Source organism: Parambassis ranga, chromosome 6 (assembly GCF_900634625.1).
Source record: "Parambassis ranga chromosome 6, fParRan2.1, whole genome shotgun sequence".
Taxonomy (NCBI): Eukaryota; Metazoa; Chordata; class Actinopteri; family Ambassidae; genus Parambassis; species Parambassis ranga.
Window position 1 is genome coordinate 10,822,023 of NC_041027.1, and position 19,981 is coordinate 10,842,003.

General features: G+C 42.2%; 3 protein-coding genes across 6 annotated transcripts; 2 read left to right on the forward strand and 1 right to left on the reverse strand.

The window, feature by feature from the left end:
• Positions 1-1,229: 1,229 nt before the first annotated feature.
• Positions 1,230-6,129, forward strand: get4 (guided entry of tail-anchored proteins factor 4). The gene is made up of 9 exons (XM_028407909.1): positions 1,230-1,402; positions 2,271-2,349; positions 2,448-2,529; positions 2,694-2,843; positions 2,932-3,070; positions 3,413-3,553; positions 3,720-3,795; positions 3,912-3,984; positions 4,179-6,129. Exons 1-9 carry the CDS (start codon positions 1,263-1,265, stop codon positions 4,268-4,270), a joined length of 972 nt encoding a protein of 323 aa, XP_028263710.1. The 5' UTR covers positions 1,230-1,262; the 3' UTR covers positions 4,271-6,129.
• A 62-nt stretch (positions 6,130-6,191) lies between these two features.
• vps35l (VPS35 endosomal protein sorting factor like) lies at positions 6,192-13,722 on the reverse strand. 2 transcript variants are annotated; one of them, XM_028407908.1, is made up of 30 exons: positions 13,633-13,722; positions 13,070-13,169; positions 12,796-12,978; positions 12,600-12,719; positions 11,441-11,465; positions 11,284-11,363; positions 11,072-11,200; positions 10,908-10,992; positions 10,774-10,830; positions 10,592-10,688; positions 10,458-10,505; positions 10,257-10,350; positions 9,909-10,109; positions 9,782-9,828; positions 9,590-9,701; positions 9,397-9,513; positions 9,257-9,310; positions 9,095-9,175; positions 8,946-9,008; positions 8,776-8,861; positions 8,603-8,683; positions 8,455-8,518; positions 8,273-8,371; positions 8,104-8,181; positions 7,870-7,984; positions 7,638-7,777; positions 7,385-7,550; positions 7,184-7,302; positions 6,905-7,054; positions 6,192-6,654 (listed from the first exon to the last, which is right to left on the reverse strand). In XM_028407908.1, the coding sequence occupies exons 1-30, from the start codon at positions 13,647-13,649 to the stop codon at positions 6,556-6,558; spliced, it is 2,907 nt and encodes a 968-aa protein (XP_028263709.1). In that variant the 5' UTR covers positions 13,650-13,722; the 3' UTR covers positions 6,192-6,555. The 2 variants fall into 2 exon arrangements, with proteins under 2 accessions (XP_028263709.1, XP_028263708.1); XM_028407907.1 differs by having other exon boundaries at positions 6,905-7,057.
• A 387-nt stretch (positions 13,723-14,109) lies between these two features.
• zdhhc16b (zDHHC palmitoyltransferase 16b) lies at positions 14,110-19,949 on the forward strand. 3 transcript variants are annotated; one of them, XM_028407805.1, is made up of 10 exons: positions 14,110-14,255; positions 16,747-17,059; positions 17,137-17,331; positions 17,419-17,507; positions 17,592-17,620; positions 17,728-17,861; positions 18,311-18,396; positions 18,480-18,603; positions 18,722-18,792; positions 18,912-19,949. In XM_028407805.1, exons 2-10 carry the CDS (start codon positions 16,790-16,792, stop codon positions 19,012-19,014), a joined length of 1,101 nt encoding a protein of 366 aa, XP_028263606.1. In that variant the 5' UTR covers positions 14,110-14,255; positions 16,747-16,789; the 3' UTR covers positions 19,015-19,949. The 3 variants fall into 3 exon arrangements, with proteins under 3 accessions (XP_028263606.1, XP_028263607.1, XP_028263605.1); XM_028407806.1 differs by having other exon boundaries at positions 14,121-14,255; positions 16,743-17,059; XM_028407804.1 differs by lacking the exon at positions 14,110-14,255 and having other exon boundaries at positions 16,732-17,059.
• The last annotated feature ends 32 nt before the right edge of the window (positions 19,950-19,981 follow it).

Consider the following 19,981-nt stretch of genomic DNA (forward strand, 5'->3'; position numbering starts at 1 on the left):
ACAACTCCGCTGTAAAAAAAAAAATCAAGTATTATAGGCACATGTCAGTCACAACACTGTCCTTATCAAAATATAATTTATGTTTAACTTGAAGAAGTGGAGAGATGAGGAGATGGAGACAGGCAGGTCCTGTATTTCCAGTCTCTGCTGCCCTCTAGTGTCAAAATACGTTCACTCTGCAAGGAGCGAAAGCCACAGGTTTGTAAGACCCCTGCTGAAAAATCAGTCTGCATGTTATGATCAATCATCTGTTTTTAAAAAATAAGAGGAGAGAATTTCTTCTCATTTTTTTTGTCCTGCACTTCTTTTATTCCGAATGTTACAGGTGTGTCTTACAGATAAAAGTTATTGGAAGAATAGAATCGAATAGAATAGAATGTCTTTTTATTGTCACTATACACAAGTGCAATGAGATTAAAGCCGTCAAGCAGTTTCAGTGCAAAAAAGCAATGTATAAAAAGAGATGTATGAAAGATATTAAAAAAGAGATATTAAGAAAAATATTTACAATATAAACACAGAGGCAGCGCACACACAAGTATGGAAAAAAAATATATTGCACATGTATATGTTGTAAATTTGAATATATTGCACATGTTGTGTATTGTCCATGTGGATATGTAGTATTACATAGTATTGTACATTAAAATCAGTGTATGTGAGAGAGAAGAGATTATCTAACCTCAATGTTAAATTGTTGTACACCCTCATTCTGTGTATGGCATCCATAATGATTATATGTAAACAAAATGCAACTAAATACAAACATATAAAAAATATAGAAGGAAATTACATAGTAAGATAAATGTGTCTGCAATCCCTTCAACAGTATTTTGCTTTCTTCATCACATGATTTATATATTTTTATTATATTATTTATTATATATATATATATATATATATATATATATATATATATATATATATATATATATATATATATATATATATATATATATATATATATATATATATATATATATATATATTATGTTATATTTACATTTTTAATGATTTTGATAATGAATTTCTGAACATTTGTTAAATACATTGTTTCACGATATAAATGATGTGTAATCTAATTTTTAAAGGCAGTTTAATTTCGTGCTATTTTCATGGTTATATTATTTACTATAACTTTTTTTTTGTATCAACAATTCCACAAACTACACCGGCTACGGCAAGCGAGAAGGGCCTATTTAGTTCATCGATTTCCGTCTTCGCTCTGTCAACACACTCGTACAGCAGAGAGAGGAGCGACGATGTCGGAGCCGGAGAGTCTGAGGTGCTCCAGTGCCAGAAACCGTGGAGGCGTACAGAGGGTTGAAGGCAAACTGCGAGCCAGTGTAGAAAAGGGAGATTACTATGAAGCACACCAAATGTACAGGACTTTATTTTTTAGGTAAGAGCTGTTGCTGTGGTGCTTTTAGGTGCAGTTGTAATTGTCATTTGGCTTTGAGGCCTGCCTGTTCCAGATCATTCTGCTGTCAACCTTGGTCTCTACCTGACCGTTTATGATTGGTTTAACTTCGCCGCGGACCCTCCCACTCAGGACGGTCCGTGTTTTTGTTTGGCCCGTCGTCGTTTCGATCTTTTTACGGTCTTAAAACAGGGCTGCTGACTACGGCTACTTAGCTAGCTACATGATTAGCAACACTACTAAAAGCAAGCTAACAGTAGCCGAATTTACGTTTAGTATGCTGCGAACGACAAAGCGTCAGACAGTGTTTGTTTATGTGTTGCTATAAAAATGACGTGAAACATGAAAATGAACTTATTATCACTCCCGTCTGTTTTGTAACTAATGCCGATATCTTGGCGTGTCTGTTGAAGCTGTCCAGCTGTGTTAGCACTTAGCCACATAGCACATTCGCCGCAGTCTGTGTGATAGTGACAAGATATGTTGTTATCTTGACTTACAAAGTGGCAGAGAGTTCACGAGATGAGCTTAATTTAGAAAGAATCAGCTGTTCAGACACTTAGTGGTGAACTATTATATCGTTCTGCTCCAACAATGTGTGAAAAGCCCTACAAATAATTTTTATAACCAGGATGGATCTTGATTAAATAGCCTTGTTTGCTAAACTGAGATGAAACTCTAGCACAGTTTAGCAAATAAGATGAAATGTTCTACACACACCATTACACCCCAGTCTTCTTTATATCACAGAGTTGGCATAGTATCCCTACTTTTTGCCTTTTATCTGCTCTTGACATGTGTCTATTTTAATAAGCTAATCTCATGTGTAATGTTGATAATTTTCTGCCAGGTACATGTCACAGGCAAAACATGCAGAGGCCCGGGAGCTGATGTACAATGGTGCTCTGCTTTTCTTCAGCTACAACCAGGTACATACAGCACTGTATTGCTTTAAAACAAAGATGATCTTGTCTTTAGAGCTTAGTTCAGATACTATGTGTTAAGCTGGTTGTATTTTGCTTTGCAGCAAAACAGTGCAGCAGATCTGTCCATGCTGGTGCTGGAGGTTTTGGAGAAATCTGAGACAAAGGTTGAAGATGAAATATTAGGTGGGTGACAAGAAACAAAAGTTTCCATTTGCATGTGTCTTTTTTTTTTCCCAGCCTGTGACTGACGCTCTTTTAACTGAAACACATCGGATCACTGAACGTAGAATATATTTATTTTATTATGTTTACTTTGTGGTTTTTGCTTTGGGTGTGTTGTTGAGCAGAAGGCCTTGCTAAGCTGTTCAGCCTCATGGACCAGAACTCTCCAGAGAGAGTAGCATTTGTGTCCAGAGCCTTGAAATGGTCCACAGGAGGGTCTGGCAAGTTGGGTCACCCAAAATTACACCAGTTGTTGGCTGTCACTTTGTGGAAAGGTACTCAAGTGTTTATAAAAAGAATATTTAAAAACAAATTCACAGGGTAATTAAGTGAAATTATAATGTGAAACGTTTGTGTGTCCAGAGCAAAACTACAGTGAGTCTCGTTATCACTTTCTGCATTCGTCTGACGGGGAGGGCTGTGCGCAGATGCTTGTGGAGTATTCAGCATCACGAGGTTTCCGAAGTGAGGTCGACATGTTTGTGGCGCAGGCCGTCCTACAGTAAGTGAACCGACAGATTTTGAAGCATCAGTTTTAACTGCTCCACCTAACTGTAAAAGTTCATTTTCCTCCAGAGTTATTGCAAGCTCGGTAAATGTAATCCAGTCTTTTTAGATTTTGGTTGAAGTATTCTGAAATTGTGTGTGTAGGGGGAAAGCTGTATTGATGCGTGAGACCGGCAGTCATATCCATTTTCCACCTGTCAGCTGTTTAAAGACCTCCATAGCTCTCTCTATTTTTGCTCCGACTCATTCAGTACTATGTTTTTTCTCTCCTTCTTTTACATTTACTCTCTCCCCTCTGTACTTCGGTTGTCCTTCACTCATCTCTCAAACACTCCAGGTTCCTCTGCTTAAAGAACAAAAACAGTGCTTCCGTGGTGTTCAGCACGTACACAGAGAAACACCCGTCCATAGAGAAGGGCCCTCCCTTCGTCCAGCCTCTACTAAACTTTATCTGGTTTCTGCTGCTGGCAGTGGAGGGGTGAGGAAATGTATTTAAATCTCCAAAACCTAACTACCTCTTGTTGTAAGACTAATGATTAACTGTTGTTGATTTTGTACTTCTAATACCTAGTAAAAGTAAATCTATAAATAAAAACACCAGAATCCAGTTGATGACGCACGGCTCTTCTTTTTTTTGTCTTCAGGGGTAAATTAACAGTTTTCACAGTGTTATGTGAGCAATATCAGCCTTCACTGAAGAGGGACCCTATGTATAATGAGGTGAGTGTTGTCCCATTTACGTTATATGTATGGATCTGGGTTTGTGGTTGTAATCCTAATATATGCCATCTTTACGGCCTTTTCCTGTTCCTCTGGACAATTTACTGGGTCGTCAGTATCTCGACAGAATAGGACAGCTTTTCTTTGGTGTTCCACCCAAACAGTCCCCTTCATACGGTGGACTCCTAGGTGAGTTGACAGTTGTTCAAATGCAATAGAAATCTAAAACCTAGAAATCTGACACATGTCAGATGTGTTCAAATAATTCTGTTTAGCCTACTGCTTCAATAGAGCTAACAATGCAAATGCTTTAGGCTGCACCATTCAATATATTTTGATTTAATTTGATGAAAGAATGACGATCAGTATGTTGCCTTCTACAGGAAATCTGCTGAACAGCCTAATGGGTTCAGGTGAAGATGATGATGGGGCTGAAGAAGCCCAGGAGGACAGCAGCCCCATAGAACTAGACTGAGCCTGCAGCCCAGGATGATGCGAACAAACAAACAAACAAACACAAGAAAAAAAAAAAGAAAAGAAAAGAGGAAGACCACTTCGCACAGTGGGGGCAGAGCGAGGTGCTGGTCAGTGTTTTCAGTGGCGTGCTGTTTCACTAAACTCCCTCCATCATCCAAGTCCAAGAATCAGAACAAGTATGACGCCGCCAAAAACATCCCTCTCAGCACTGCCTGGACTGACTGCGCCAAACTGCAAACTCTTCCCGTGTTGAATTGTTGTAAGAATATATTTTATTGTAATCATCTCTTTTTTTTTCTTAGTTTGGGACTCTGTATGGTATTTAAACAAAGTGCTCTCTTCCTGTGAAGGGGAATAGTTTGAGTCTCACAGCAGGTAGGACAGCATCACATGTGTAACCCCTCATATTAATGTTGGTTACATCATTATAAGAAGGGTTCATCAACTCACTACTGTTCTCCAGCTGTCTTGTTTGCGTCACAGAGCTCAGCGTAGCTGCTGTTGGCACTTTTCAGCAACTTATTTCATTACATGTCTCTTATTTCAGTAGTAAATGAATTATACTTTTAGCCAAGGCAACATCTCAGCATCTCATCTCTTTAGCTTTATGGACATAAAAGCTATTGTCAAGAGGTCGTGCGTCTTAAATATCAACCACACAAACCGTCTTGTTGTGTAGATTGTAGTGTCATTTCTCAAACACAACTGTCTGTAAAGAGCTCCAATGAAATGGTCCGGCATTGTTCTGTGCTCTGGCTGATCTGCTCCTTTATATCTCCAAGACGAATTGTTTGTATGTGAGAGTGTGTGTGTGTGTGTGTGGGGAAAAATGGCTACTAGCAGTGACAGAAGCACTTAGAGAGGAATGAAGACACTGTGAAATTGTCTGCTGAGCTGAAACTTGCGTTGCATGTGATAAAGATGCTAATATTTAAACCTGCTGCTTTACAGTTTACTATTTGTTAGTTCCCTCCCTCTTCTTTGGTAGTTCTATCCAGCAGTTCCTCTTGGAGGCAGATCAGTAGCACAGCCAGTGCATAAAAAGAATCACACGTCACACAATAGCTGCCGTTTATCAGTAGAAAACTTCGTATTTTGCCCACAGAGAACACAGTATTATTATTTTTTTTTTAAATACTTCATTCATTCCTCAGCTTCTTTTTGTCCTCATAGTGACATTCAATCAAACTGTGCACCAACTGCTCTCATATTATCTTTTAAGATTTCCAAAAAAAATGCCCCGAATCTAGGAATCCAGTCCAGAGGTCTTCCAGTGTAGAGTATGTTTGTTTACTTTGTTTGTCTTTATTTGATCTACAGAAGCCTCAAATGGCCAATATTAATAAAATCATGAGAATAAAAAAAACAACTGAAGCAACAGAATGAGACAGTTGTAACCTAAACATGTGTACAATTGTATGGTATTTAAATTAAAACCGCTCAGAACAGAAACGGTATAATTGATAACACCTCAAAAAAAACAACACACTTGAGACTGACTTGAGAGGCTCCACTTTAGAATCAGACCTCTCCATTACACTACTGAGCTCGACCATCTAAAGGAAAATTCAGGCTAAAAGCTGGTGTCATGGTTGCATTGTTACAGAACGTCACACTTTAGATGTCAGGAGAAGGAATTAAAACTCTTGGTTTGCTCACCTGAAAGTCTGATTTTTCCTGTAATTACCAGGAAAAGAGTGTGACCAAAGGTATGTGCATCAACATCACAGCTGTTTGCATTTGTTTTTGTTTTGTTTTTTGTCCTTTTGAGAACTAAAGCGGAGTGTTTGCCTTTTCAGCAGTTCACTAATGGAGTAAATAAACTACAAATGAGAAGAGTTTGAAAATGTCTTGAAACCAATGCCGTCCTGTTCCGTTTCATTTCTTCCATTTATATCCTGTGGTGTGTTTTAGTGTACTGTAGGTCATGTATGAGGGAACCTACAGCACTGCACCATGAACTTTGTGGTGAGGCTTTTGCTTATCAGTGGTTTGGAGTGTGCCTGTTCAGCTCCTGATATTGTGGTGTGTGCAGCGTCGGTGCTCTGCCCGAGCAGGTCCTGTTTTAGGGTTGCTAAGTTATTGAATATCTCTTGTGGTTTGCACACAAGGGGAAACATGTTGCAGCCTTGGACAGTCAACGCATTTCAAAGTAAATTCAGTGTAATCTGATGAAGGCATTTTAAACTACATTGTAGTAATTGTTAAGTTTTTTTATTTACAGAAATTCTGGACATTTTTCTTGGATTATTTTACAAACATTTAGGGTGGTGTTGGTGGTGTTCAGGTCCGGGACTGTAGTGCAAGCCTCTGGATTGTATCTGACAGGTGAGACATGTCAGGCTGCTGAGCCAGGTGTTTGGTGTACTCCAGAGTCCGTACCTAAAGCAGACAATAAGAAACTAGAAGTTAGAAGTGCTACAAAACAGCATGGAGGCCAGTTACAGTTCTCACAGTTAGATCAGGACTGCATGTTGTTGGGTGTAAAAAGTCACTCCTGTGTATTTACATCCAGATCAATGTCCTCTACTTTGACGTATAGCATTGATCAGGTCTTACGTCTTTTTGGTCATTATTTAAACATTAAAATTGTCATTATATGTAGAGCTGCTTAAGAAATCTGGAGACTCACAGAGACCCGTGTCTCACAGTATCCATGTTTGTGGCTGAGGTTCCACAAGTTGATGGCCAGCTGGCTCAGCTTGTTGTTCCTCAGGTCACCGTGAGCCAAGAGGACACCAAACAAAGAGAAGGCTAGGGCGCCTTGGCGGCGTGCACATTGCTGCTGGAGTGTGGGAAGAGTGTGTCACTACAATGCTTTTCCATGAAAGTACTATCTTATTTTTGGTTGTATTATACAAAGGATCATTTTTGGAAACTTTAGCAAAGAAAATGAATTTCTTGGTCTCACCTCATCACGACCGAGCACCTTCAGATGGTCCAGGATCTGTCCAATCAGAGTCTCACACAGCTTGTTAATCTCTGATAAGAACTTGGGGTCTCCTCCATATAGTGTCTCATTGGAGTCCACTAAGAACAGTAAATACAAGAAGTGAGTGAACAAATCATTCATTCATTCTGTGTGTGTGTGTGTGTGTGTGTGTGCTGTTACCTTTAGGGATGGAGTAGAGATAGGCTTCCTGGCTCATTGCAGCCAGCAGAGGCAGAGCACTGACGTAAACCCGCACTTTCGCATCACTGTTATCCTCCCAGGTGTAATCCTGGACCATGTTTAGGAGACCACGAACTAAGTAGAGCACCCCATGCTCTGGATGGTCCTGCAATCACACGCATACAGTTGAGCTGTCTAAGCGGAATAGTAAGGATGTGATGTTCCTGCACTGGGATGCTGATAAGAGTGTTACCGGGACAACCAGCAGTGTTGCCAAGAAGTTGTTGATGAAGTCCAGCAGGAATGCCTCAGATGAGCGAAGCTTCCCCTCCACGCTGATGGAGCGAGGGACTTCTGGAAGAATACTGACTGCTGCCTTAAAGAATGCATCCGCTGCAAGAGATGTAGACGGGAGAAGAGAGACAACTAAAATGTGATAAAAAGGAAGGAAATATTATGAAGTCTCAAATGTAGCAGCTGCTTACCCTGGGAGAGGCACTGGTTGGCTAATGCCACCTGACCAGACAGCAGATAAAGGCTAAGACGACTGAAGATGCTGCTGAGAGACGGGATGGTGATAAAACTGTAGGCAGCACACGCCTGGAGGACAGAGGACATGCAAACCCAGGATTTAGCAACTGCCTTCTAAGGGGCTCCTTGTCCCCTTCGTACTATAAAAATGTCTTCCTGTTGGAAGGCACAGTGGCCTAATCACTCACCCTGACGAAAGCTGCAGTTTTTCGGGAGTGACTCCCTCTCATGACCCTCCTGGTCTCCATGGCCAGCTGGTTCACCGTCTGGTGAAGTTCCATTAAAAAAAAAAAAAAAAAACATGAATACTGTGTTTTTTTCTGCATCAATATAAAATATTTACGGATTGATACTGACGTGAATGAGCTGCACCAGCACAGGCTCCAGGTTACAGAAGGTGGCTCTGGCCTCCACGCAGAAACTTAGCTGCTGCTCAAAGTCCCGACCAAACGAAACCTGACCCCACAAACAGACCCAAGACTGTAAAAACAGACTTCATTTGAAAGGCATGTGATTTCTCGACCACGTTAAAGTCTCACCATGCGTATGAAGCCAATGATCAGCAGAGACAAAGACCTTTTCTCATCCTCCAGAGTAAGAGCACTGCAAAGACAAAGAGAGGAGAGATTACTGTCTGCACATCAGACCACCAGACCCGGAGAACAACACACAAACAAGTAACCCTACTTGACTGAGTCGTGCATTGTCTTGCAGATGTGCAGCATGGCGTTGAGGATGACCGGGTCCCTGGTGAGCTCCACCTGTTGTCTGCAGGAGACAAAACACCAGAATGAAATCAAGAAATCTCTGAGAATGCACCGCTTCCTGTCACAGACTAAACACATCTCACAGCCTCTTACTTGATGAAGACCTCCATGATAGATTTGCAGACCTCCACCCTCACACTGTCCTTCTGGAACATGTCCAAAAAAGGCAGGAAACGCTCCTGAGGGACACAGTAGTGGATAAAATGTCAGCGGTGGGAGGCTTATTGTTCTAACGAGTTCTTCATGCTTTTCAAACTGCTCACCATGGAGAAGAGGACGGAGAAGTCATGGAAGTAGGTGAGAATCTTCCTGATGACCGACTGCAGCTACAGGCAGAACAACAACAAAACGGTCACAACAGAGGTGATGGAGAGGAGAACAGGGAGAGTGGTTTAGACACAAGGCAGCTAACCTGAGGATAGGCATCCTCGAAGGCACGGTCAGGCGTCATGTGTTTGATGATGTCCGCCAGAACCGTGTTGACCTCACGTTTCTGGAGTGAAAAGAGAGGAGGAGTTTGAAGCAGTGACGTAATCACACATAATAACAACAGATCCGACCATGTTTCACTCACTGTAAAGTGTCGGCAGGTGAACTCCACCCAGATTTCAGCACAGTTGATGTAATCCTGAAAAACACAAATAAAGATTCATATTGTGAGACATTATGACTGGAAGAACAGTCTTTGTGATGTGAGTGCTGATGTCACACAACCTGAGGACTGCGGACTTTGGTGATGACCTTCCAGGCTTCGTTCAGGATCGTCAGCCTCTCAGATTCTGGAGGATCTGCACAAGCCAAACTGCGACCCAGAGATCCAAACAGCAGATGCTGAAATGGAAATGGAATGTCTATGTAAGACGTGAATATTTACATTAACTGGTGTTTCACCTGCTTAGGTTCAGACCTTTGGGAAACCGGATTCATCGCAGTCTTTGATCATCCCAATGAAATCAGTGGCTCTGGCTGCGACAAACTCAGGTCTGAATGCTCTCATGACTGAATTCAGAAGCAAGGCGCTGAAGGAAACAGGAATATTTATTAGCTTTCTATTTAAACTTCTGTCACGTCTTTATTATTTTGCTAAATAGCCACTCACTTATTTGCCATTGTCTTGCATCTCTCCATCATCTCCATCAGCAGAGGCTGAGAAACAAAAGCAGAAATCTAAGTGAGTTAGACCAAGCTTGACTTGTCAACATATTTCAGTCTGAATACACAAATACCTCTGGAGCTCTGTAGGCGATACACTGCAGGATCCAGTTGATGGCAGGAGAGTAGAGTGTCAGGTACTCGGGCACCTCCACTCTCTGCAGGAGCAGCTGGTTCCGGACGCTTTCTCCGCTGATCTGCCGGAAGGTGCCGAGCAGGTCAAAGAAGTTTTGGTTCAGGCTGTCTTTTAGGTGTGGCGCCACCTCCATGCCCACCTAGAAAGAAAGAGAGAAAAGACTTTCATCACATTCTGGATTACAAAGAAAAGACTGTGAAACATACAAGAACAGTAGGCAAAGAGATAGAGGATGTCTCAGAAGATGTGAGACAGAAACAAGCATAAAGATTTGAAGGTGTCTCACCCTGCAGAGGTAAGCTCTGGCATATGCAGCCACCAAAGGATCTCCAATCCCTCTGATCATGGCTGTCAATCGAGGGAGTGTCTCCTGGATGCCACTGTGGAAGACCAGGAAAGTAAACGTTTTATTTTAGTTTAGGATTATTTAATATGGATATTTTGTACATTATATTAAGGCAAAAAGACTGATAAATAAAGGACTGACGATTTGTTGAGGAAGCGGTTGCACTTGAGGATGGCAGCTTCAACATACCTGCAGGATTACAGTCAAGGTTAATCGATCTAAAACATTGGTGACGATCTGGCATATCTGAGCTGTGTGACAGCGATGAAGGATACAGTCTGGGCAGGAGCTCTCTGATGGAGGCGATCTTAAAGAACCAGTTGAGGCACGTCTCCTTTGCTGTGTCGTTCACATCTTCAACTGTGAAGCCATCTGATGCAAAACATAAAATATAATGTTAACCTCAGAAAGTAGGGTAAGGTCAGTAAGGTCAACGGCTGGATAGTTGCACCTGTACCTGGTAGGGGTTGTGGGTCTGAACACATGGTGAAGATTCTGTCGTACACTAACCGGCCTATCAACAAACAACAGTATAGTCAGAAAACCTGCTCACAGTATTTTAAAGGATTGAACACAGGCCTCTTTACACACCAAAAGTGTCCAGGATATCAGTGATGAGGACAAACTTGCTGGGGTAGAACTGGATCACAGAGGTGTCCGACAGCAGCTTGGAGCACTGAAACACACATCAATGCCAGGGTGACCAATATACATCACCACAAATTAACCAGTTTGTCAAACTTCTGCCACATTACCTGAATGACGATCTTCAGGGCTTTGACCTTCTGGTCGGAGGCCCAGGCCTCCTTCAGGGACTGGTTCAGTTCCTCAATCCGGTTGGCATAATCCTGCTGGGAGAGGTTCAGCAGCTCCCTCTGGGAGCCCTGAACATACACAGATAATATAATATTTAGATAAGCATGGCAGTCCTTATAAAGACCACATACAGCTGTGCAGGCCGCCACACCTCCTCCAGATCATCTAGCTCCTCCAGGCGAGTGCGAACTTTCTCTGAAACAGCTGATGATCCCGGACTGGGGGCTTTTCCTGGTGAAGGATGAAGAAGTGATGTGAAGTACAAAGTAGAATGAAAATGTATTTTTTTTTTTTAAAAGAGGTCTTACCTTTATCAGAGCCCATGAAGAGATTCTGTGAAGATAAAGAAATTCAAATGAATAGTCTAAAACATGGTTATTTATGGTAAATGATATCTAAGACAAGAACTGCTTGGTTTGCCAACTATCTTTCAAATAGATCCCAGTGTGTGCAAATGGCGGGTTCTGTATCGTCTTCTCTGGGGATCACAAGGGGAGTGCCACAGGGCTCAGTTTTAGGACCTATTTTATTTTCTATTTATATTAATAATATGTGTTTTAATCTGTCAAATGCCACTTATCACTTTTATGCTGATGACACAGTCATTTACTGCTGCTCTGCTTCACTTGCACAAGCCTTTGAGTTTTTACAGTCTGCTTTTAACACTGTTCAATTACATCTGCAATCATTGAACTTGGTTTTAAATGCAGAGAAAACAAAAGTGATGGCATTCTCACCAAGGTGTAGAGGACAGGATAACGTGCCGGTAATAACAACACCAAGGAAAACAAATTGAACTGGTCACCAGCTATAAATATCTCGGATTCGTACTTGACTCAGCTGTCATTCAAACCACATATTTCAAACTTAGTCCACAAACTGAAGGTGAAGCTGGGGTTTTATTTTCGGAGCAAATGTTGTTTTTCTCTCAGAGCCCACAGACTTCTGGTATCGGCAACCTTTTTACCACTGATTGACTATGGTGATGTTGTTTACATGACTGCGTCGTCCAAATGCCTCCAGTCCTTGAACACTGTTTTTCACTGTGCCTTGAGGTTTGTGACTGGCTGTACCCGCCTCACCTGAACTGTATGCCAAAGCTGAGTGGCCTTCCCTGAGCACAAGGAGGCACACCCACTGGATGGCATTGATCTATAAAACCCTCCTTGGTTTGGCTCCACCTTATCTGTGTGCTCTTCTCCAGCGAACTACCAGCCACTATGCCCTACGCTCCAGTGGCATTTACCACCTGCAGGTCCCTCATGTGCGGACTGAGCTAGGAAAGCGGGCCTTTAGCTACTCTGCCCCCTCAGCCTGGAATACACTCCAGACTGATTTAAAAATCTCTATTATACATTAGGCAAAAAGCATCCATTCATTAGTGCCTGTGTTTAGGCAAGGTTAAATAAAATAAAATAAAAACTGTAGCATAATTCTGATGATAGATCATAATGAAGGGCAACTCACAATCGAGAGTTTTTCAGTGGTAGTGAACCTGGCCAAGATATCCCCTCGCTTCGATGACCAGGGTTCAAAGTCTGGCCCCACGGCCTCTTCCTCCTTCTCCCTCCTCTTCTTCCCAATGTCCTGGAAGTACATCATCTCTTATTATTATGTCGGTTACGTCTTTTAGCGTAATGTTTTACATGCAGTGTAAACTAACCCCAGTTGAGCTGCTGTGTGACATGGCTGGTGTGTCTGTTGCAGAGGCTGCAGCAAACATGGACAGGGGGTCAGTCCCGTCCAGCATGGAACTGAGGGGGTCCGAGGGTGCAGAGGACGAGGAGGACGAAGTAGAGGAGGTGCTGCCTTTACGTGCTCCACGGCGAGTCTTTGTATCCGTCACCTGGATGGAGAGGAGATGGGAGTCAGAGGATTAAATTTATGATGCAGACACAGATGTTCTGCATGCTAAAGCTGCATGAGGACAGTGATACCATGATGGGTTTCAGAGGATGGTAGTCTCCAAACTCGATGGCAGCTGCCTCTGTGCGACACCTCTGAAGCTCTGCATCATAGCTGCGTCCACGGGAACGCCTGGTTAGACACACAGAAGAGCAGACATGCTGCTTATTTAGTCCCACTTACATCAGCTGCTGATTAAAACACATTAAGACAGTTTTCATCATGGGAGACAAAGGTCAGGTCGTAAAACATATGTTATAAACTACTGTTACCCTATATATGAACACACTGGCAAATTGAACCAGTATGCTGGATTAAAGCATTATAATCCACAGGCTTTATAATCCTACAGTCATACCATAAACAAGGGAGACAGCCATAATACAGCAAAAACAAAACTGTTACATTCTAATAGAGAAACCCTGCAAAACACAGTTAGCATTGTATCTGTAGCCTAAACTCATAATTAGCTGCGCGATACACGCTTTTGCACTGTATATATGTTATTAACCATCGTATACAACCAATAGATTAATAATGTTAACAGATTTATCTTGATAGCGAACGAGTTTTCTAACGAGAAACTGCATCTTACCACTGTACCGCTGCCATTTTTCTACATCACATGACACTTCCTGGTTCGGCTAAATTTGGGTAAATCGCTGTTTTTGTTTCCAAACGGGCAGTTTGTTATATATTTGTTACGGACACATTAAGTTGCTGCTATTGAGTATATATAAACAGGACTGTTGTGATTTGTAATAGCGATAGTTCAATTTTTAGAGACGTTTCACTGAAATGTTGTTACAAAATACAACTACATCTCCCATGATGCACTGCGTGCTCCCAAGCGCTTCTCCCAGAGAAGATAGAAGAAACAAAAAGAGGTGCCACTTCGGAATTATATTGTTGGCACTGAAATATTTTTGCTTTCAGGTTAACTGGTTGATGGTCTACTCTTGTCGGGTAATTATTACAGAGCTTTGGCGTGTCAGGAGGAATAAAATATATATGTGTATTGACAACGTGTTTTAAACATTTGCTACTTTTTGTTTAGCACTAGCGACGAGCATCTGTTTCATATACGATCTCTGTGAGCTCGCCGCTCTGTACCGTCGGTCTGCTGCAGTCAGTAGAGACCTTACAGCTCCTAGTTTCTCCTCACCATGACCTGACCGTAGCACCGCAGGCTTGTCTGCCCGGTTCCCCCCTAACAAGGTAAAACGTGTCACTGATAAATGTGTTCCGTGTTGGTGTACAATTGATTTATTTTGAAGGAATTGTTTAGGTTGGTGTCTGGAGGAGTCTGCGGGCAGCTAGCTGTTAGCTAGCTAACGTTGAAGCATAACAAATTGTAGCAAACTGGAGAAATGCTCTGATACCAGTTGTCTAAATTGGATAAATATGTCGTATTCTAGTGTAACACGTCAGGTTTTTATATATTAATTGTGGCATTTGCGACATTTGTCACATTGCTCTGTCTCACTGAACTGCCTACCTCCTTATGGACGAACCTGTTTGTTTTGTGGGTGATGTTTATTCAAGTGTCATCTTAAAATCTCATCTATCATCCATCTATCAATGTGATCTGAGATAGAGTATGCATGCAGATAGCAACTGAACACCATTATTGCTTGTTCCTATAGTCTTAAATAGGTTGTTGTTGTTGTTGTTGTTGTTGTTGTTGTTGTTGTTGTATATCATGTGTATATCATGCACCAGGAGTACAACATCCAACATCCTGCCAATACCTCAGAAATGTAAATAACAACCTGTTCTGCTGTCATGTAAAGTTATTAGCAGTAAAAGCTCAAGACAAGAAGCACATTTACTAGAAGTAAATATGCAGCTACCAAAATGAAACATGTAGTCACAAGTTAGTCATTTCAACTTGACACTTCTGGAGAAGTAAGGCATTGTCCTAAGGGAGAAAGCAAAGGAAGCCTTGCAAAACTGAGTGAAAATCCATTAAAACAGGAGCTTTGGTGAATGTTTAAGTTCCTGTAAAGATTCAGACATTGCTGCAGTTTGTAGCTGTGTTCAGTAAATGAAGGAACAGCGATGAAGAGATTGTAAAACGTTTTTATTGCTGCAGTCCAGCAGCCTTACAGCTTATTTAAAGATCAAAATACAACTGTGCAGCTCCATCACTGAGATTGGTCAGGTGCTTATTTATCTTCACTTATCCATGAATGATTGATTAGTTGATACTTCATGGATTGTAAAAAATAGTTACACTATAATGCCTCTGTGCTGAGTGACTCGTGACTCCAGACAGCTCCATCATATAAACAACAACAGTCAGTAAAGATGTATCATGTAAATGTTTGCTTTAATCCTTGATAAAGTAAAAAAAAATAGAGGTAGACAAATCCTCTTCTTCCTCCTCTCTGAGTCAGAGACTGAGACAGTGCGGAGGAAGAGGACAAAGTAAAGCTCATTACAGTTAGACACTCAGTCGGTGAGCTCCCTTTCTTCTAAGACCAGATTTAGGGCAGCGAGTTGCCATAGAGACTGCAGTGCCACTCTGTGTGCCACTCTCTCATGTTCCCTCTGACTGCCAGGTACACAACACAGAGATTAACATTATGTGGTTAAACAATCTCTTCAGTTGGACAGCTGCCTCGCTATGCAGCCTCAGACTCTGTGTGTCCTCAGAGGGTGTTAAGTTTCTCATATTTATTTCTCTCACATTTTAATATTGATCTCAGCCATTACATCATCAGATGTTTAATTCAACCTTCAACGCCCTAACTAGCAAGTTTCAGCAATGGCCATGTTCCAACGAGAGTCTTTTTCCTCAGATAAACTGGGTTTCCATATGTGTGAAACGTAATTACGCTGATGTTATTGAATTAATGTGGTCACAATTTATTAATGTTGTGGGTAGAAGCTCTTAATGAAGATACTCATTGGCATTGTGTTGAACTCTGACAGATGGCACGTGTCACATTCGATGCCCTTTTCAGATACGCATTTGCTAACAGTGTGTATGCAAAACAACATGTTGACCAAATGCAGATGCATTGTAATTTAACACTGGTGTAGATAAAATAATGGAAAGATGGCAGCTTGTTGCCTGGCCTTACAGTCACTGTCTATTAAAGGTTCTTGATTAGCATCTCTCATTATTAATGCCATCCTATTTTGGAGCACCTGAACAAGTCTTATCTGTGTAACTAATACTCACTTTCATGAAATGATGCCTCAGGATCAGGTAGCCACTTTATTCCCTTCTTAAGACATTCATCCCTTTGCATTTAGCTCTTACAGGGTTACCACTCTGCATCACCCCTGCTAGCTTCTAAGAAGTTTTGGCCTGCAGATCTGGATTTGCTGTGAATTATTAACAGGAGAAATTTAGGTGTAAGGGCTGATGGACTGTTGCTCATTACTGGATAGCTCTTGTCCTCATTTGCTCTGATGGACATATGTCACACAGGGGATGCTGTCATTATACCTGAGTGACCTTCTAGGAAAGGGTCCACTTTCAGAGAGTGGATGTTTTTCTTGCCGGCTCTTCTTTTGTGTCTGAGCTTTAGAATTATCCTGTTGGTTACTGTTTTTTAAAGAGCTCTGGCACTAAGGAAGTTGAAATGGAGACCTCACTGACCATCAGGCTGCGTTACGAGGAGCTGCTGTTTTACGCAGCCTGTGTTTGTAACTGCTGGAGTGTGTGTCTGTGTGTCTGTGTGTGTCTGGAAGGCAGAGCGTTTAGGAGAGCAGGCAGGGGCGGAGGTGGAGGTGGTGGTATGCGTATGGGCAGCAGCTGGAGGTGGCAGCTCTCCCGGGCAATGCGACTGGCTCTGCGTTGGTGCCGGCTGTGCCACCTGCAGAGGGGAGGCCGAGGCGGGGGGAGCAAACCCTGGATCAGCGGCAGGTTGCTGGAGCTGTGGAGTTACAGCAAACTGCTGCTTCAGTCGCTGTATTACAACAGTCTCACTAACTCAGACACACTTCTGGACTGTGCGTTCGAACCCATCTACTGGATTGTGGACAATGTGACGCGCTGGTTTGGAGTGGTAAGCTGTCTTTTCTTTTATTTCACCCCTCTCCACGCTACTTTTTATACCTACATTACTTCCTTTTCTCTCTCCAGGTGTTTGTCTGTCTGGTGACCATGCTGACATCCTCAGTTGTGATCATCATCTACTTGTTTGTCCTACCCACAATCCTCAGCAGTTACGCGGTCCACTGGATTGTCTGGCACCTCTGCTGCGGTCACTGGCTTCTCATCATGGTGGTCTTTCATTACTACAGGGCCACCACCACCTCTCCAGGACACCCACCCAAGGTAGCATAGGGAAGGTGTAGCTATGATTGCTTTGTATGAAGTGATGAGACACTACATTCATTTTTTTTGTTGCTTTTTTTAATTTAGGACAAAATTCACATCCCTTCTGTGTCCATCTGTAAGAAATGTATCACTCCAAAACCGCCAAGGACGCACCACTGTAGCATCTGCAACATGTAAGACCCTCAGATAATTGTACAGAGGAGTCAGCGGTGGGTTTTTAACCTATAGATGGGTGAAATATTTCCTTTGTGTTACAGCTGTGTTTTGAAGATGGACCACCACTGTCGTATCCTTTAAAAACTCCAGGGAGAGTCACATTACAATTAATGTTATTTATTTAAGTGTCATGTGATGTTCCACTTTTGGTGCATATTGAACTGAACACATTTCCAGCTTGGTTGAACAACTGCGTGGGCCATTTCAACCACCGCTACTTCTTCTCTTTCTGCCTCTACATGACCCTTGGCTGCATCTACTGCAGCATCAGCAGCAGGGACTTGTTTCTGGAGGCCTACAATGCCATAGAGGTGAGGCGGTGTTTTTTTTTTTTTTGCCTTGCTGTTTGTGACGGCCCCAGGGTTCCACCTGGGCCTCCTGTGTGTTTGTCTTGGGGAAAATGGAGTAAGCCGGCCACTGCCCCCTGCCCTATTTAAGACCCGCCTCATCCTCACAGTCTTCACCTTTTCCTCCCAGACACTACAGTTTTTGTGCTTGTTAGCTTTTGAGTGTGTTATGTAGTTTCAGATTATGTAATGTTTTGTAGAGCAGCACCTGTCAGACGCAGTAAGGTGTTTGAAATTGAGCTCCGGTGGTGAAACGGGAGACCTGAAAACGAGCTTTTCCTTCTGATCTTTACCTCCTAGTTAAGTATCTAGAAAGTGCCCCAGCTGGTAAACAAACAGCTCGAGGATTTGAATTCCAATTACCCGTGTTGCATTGAATGTGTTGATCACCGCCTCCTTCCTGTTCCTTTCAGAGTTACTATCAGACACCTCCTCCAGACTACACCTTCAGAGAAACCACTGCTCATAAGAGCGTCATCTTCCTCTGGGTACTGACCAGGTGAGCCACACTTTCTAAAAGCTGATGACCTTCTGCAGACAGCTTAGACTGATATGTGTTGTTAACCTCCTTCTTCTCTGCAGCTCAGTGGCAGTAGCTCTTGGAGGACTCACCCTTTGGCATGCCATTCTCATCAGTAGAGGAGAAACAAGTGTGGAGCGGCACATCAACCGCAAAGAGGCCAGAAGACTGAAGGAGAATGGAAAGGTACGTACACTCTGTACACAATCCAGGCTACATATTCAGTGTAAACTGATGCTGGGATGAATGAATGACTTCTGATAAACACTTTCCAACAGTGAATGTCTGTTCTTTTCCAATGCAGGTGTTCAGAAATCCATACCACAGTGGAAAAATGAACAACTGGAAGTTACTGTTTGGTGTAGAGAAAAGAAGGTGAGTTCAGACTTCTTGATATCCTCCACAGATCATCAGGGTATTTTGTTTTCATAACAACATTTAAAATGAATGATGAAGTGTGTAAATGTCCTTCGTTGGTTTCTTCTGCACCTCAGTCACTGGTTCACGCGGGTCCTCTTACCCTCTAGCCATCTTCCCAGTGGAGATGGCATTATGTGGGATTGCACCTTCACCAGGAGAGGCCCCATGGCTATCTGACCTTCAAGCCTTTAACTTCAATGTGCATTAACACTGCAAACAACATGGCTCATTGCTGAGGTCTTGGCTGGTGCAGTGAGAAGCTTCATCTGGTTTAGATGAAGGAAGCTGTGCAGCTGCACAAATCAGGAGCCTTTTTACTTTGCACTGATGGGAGAGGAGAACTGTGTGGAGTTATGGTTTTTCCTCCTGTGAGCCTTGTACAGTTTGTCTGTCCCGTGACTGATCTGATTTACAGACGCTGCTGGCCGGCATCTTTGAGCCCAAATGTGTCTCATAAGTACAGACAGGCCTGACTGAGAATACTTGCTGATAATTCATTAATAGCAGATCATTAATGACTGAAACAGCGTTGATCCCAAGACTTTCCTGACTGTTTAGTCATAGATCTGAATTTAGACTTATCATTTGTGCTATATGTTGTCGTAGTTGTGTGTGTCTTTTGGCGGCTGGGGATGCATCAAAGTGTGTAACATCATGACATAAAAAAACGTTTCCAGCATCGACTGTCAGCAGTTTGACTGCTGTCCAAAAACGGATTATTTAAATACTTGTTGTTTTAATGTTTACAACTGTTAACGTGTGTGTTTTTGTGGAGTGTGTGCTGATGAGACTGAGGGCCGTTAATCTGAACTGAAGCTCTGGTGCCAAAGAGAAGTAAAGAATAAATTTAAAAGAAGAAGAAGAAAAAAGAAGTCCAGATCCATTTTTCTGATTTTAAATACACAACACTCTGAAGGTGTTGCGTGCCTTGTTTGGTCTGTTAGCCTTTAAAACAGTGAATCACACACTGTGAAATTCCATTTTTCACAACCACATGTTCATATCATGGTCTGTAGTTGCCATAGTAACACGATCAACTTCAGCTGTGATGTGATTTGTGATCAATCAGAGCTGCGCTCTGGTTTGTCTTTTTAAAATAAATACATCTTTTTTTTATATTTGTTGTTGTGAATATTTCCACTTC

Bases quoted from the DNA above. Each gene is read 5' to 3' on its own strand.
- get4 (XM_028407909.1), top strand. From the start codon at position 1,263: ATGTCGGAGCCGGAGAGTCTGAGGTGCTCCAGTGCCAGAAACCGTGGA. The intron at 3,071-3,412 runs GTAAGTGAACCG...CAAACACTCCAG, and splicing joins GTGGCGCAGGCCGTCCTACA to GTTCCTCTGCTTAAAGAACA. The intron at 3,554-3,719 runs GTGAGGAAATGT...TTTTGTCTTCAG, and splicing joins CTGCTGCTGGCAGTGGAGGG to GGGTAAATTAACAGTTTTCA.
- vps35l (XM_028407907.1), bottom strand. The intron at 11,201-11,283 runs GTGTGGCGGCCT...GTGTATGTTCAG, and splicing joins AGCTAGATGATCTGGAGGAG to GGCTCCCAGAGGGAGCTGCT. The intron at 6,655-6,904 runs GTGAGTCTCCAG...TGTCTGCTTTAG, and splicing joins ACTGTGAGACACGGGTCTCT to GTACGGACTCTGGAGTACAC.
- zdhhc16b (XM_028407805.1), top strand. From the start codon at position 16,790: ATGCGTATGGGCAGCAGCTGGAGGTGGCAGCTCTCCCGGGCAATGCGA. The intron at 17,508-17,591 runs GTAAGACCCTCA...TTTGTGTTACAG, and splicing joins CACTGTAGCATCTGCAACAT to CTGTGTTTTGAAGATGGACC. The intron at 18,604-18,721 runs GTACGTACACTC...TTTCCAATGCAG, and splicing joins GACTGAAGGAGAATGGAAAG to GTGTTCAGAAATCCATACCA.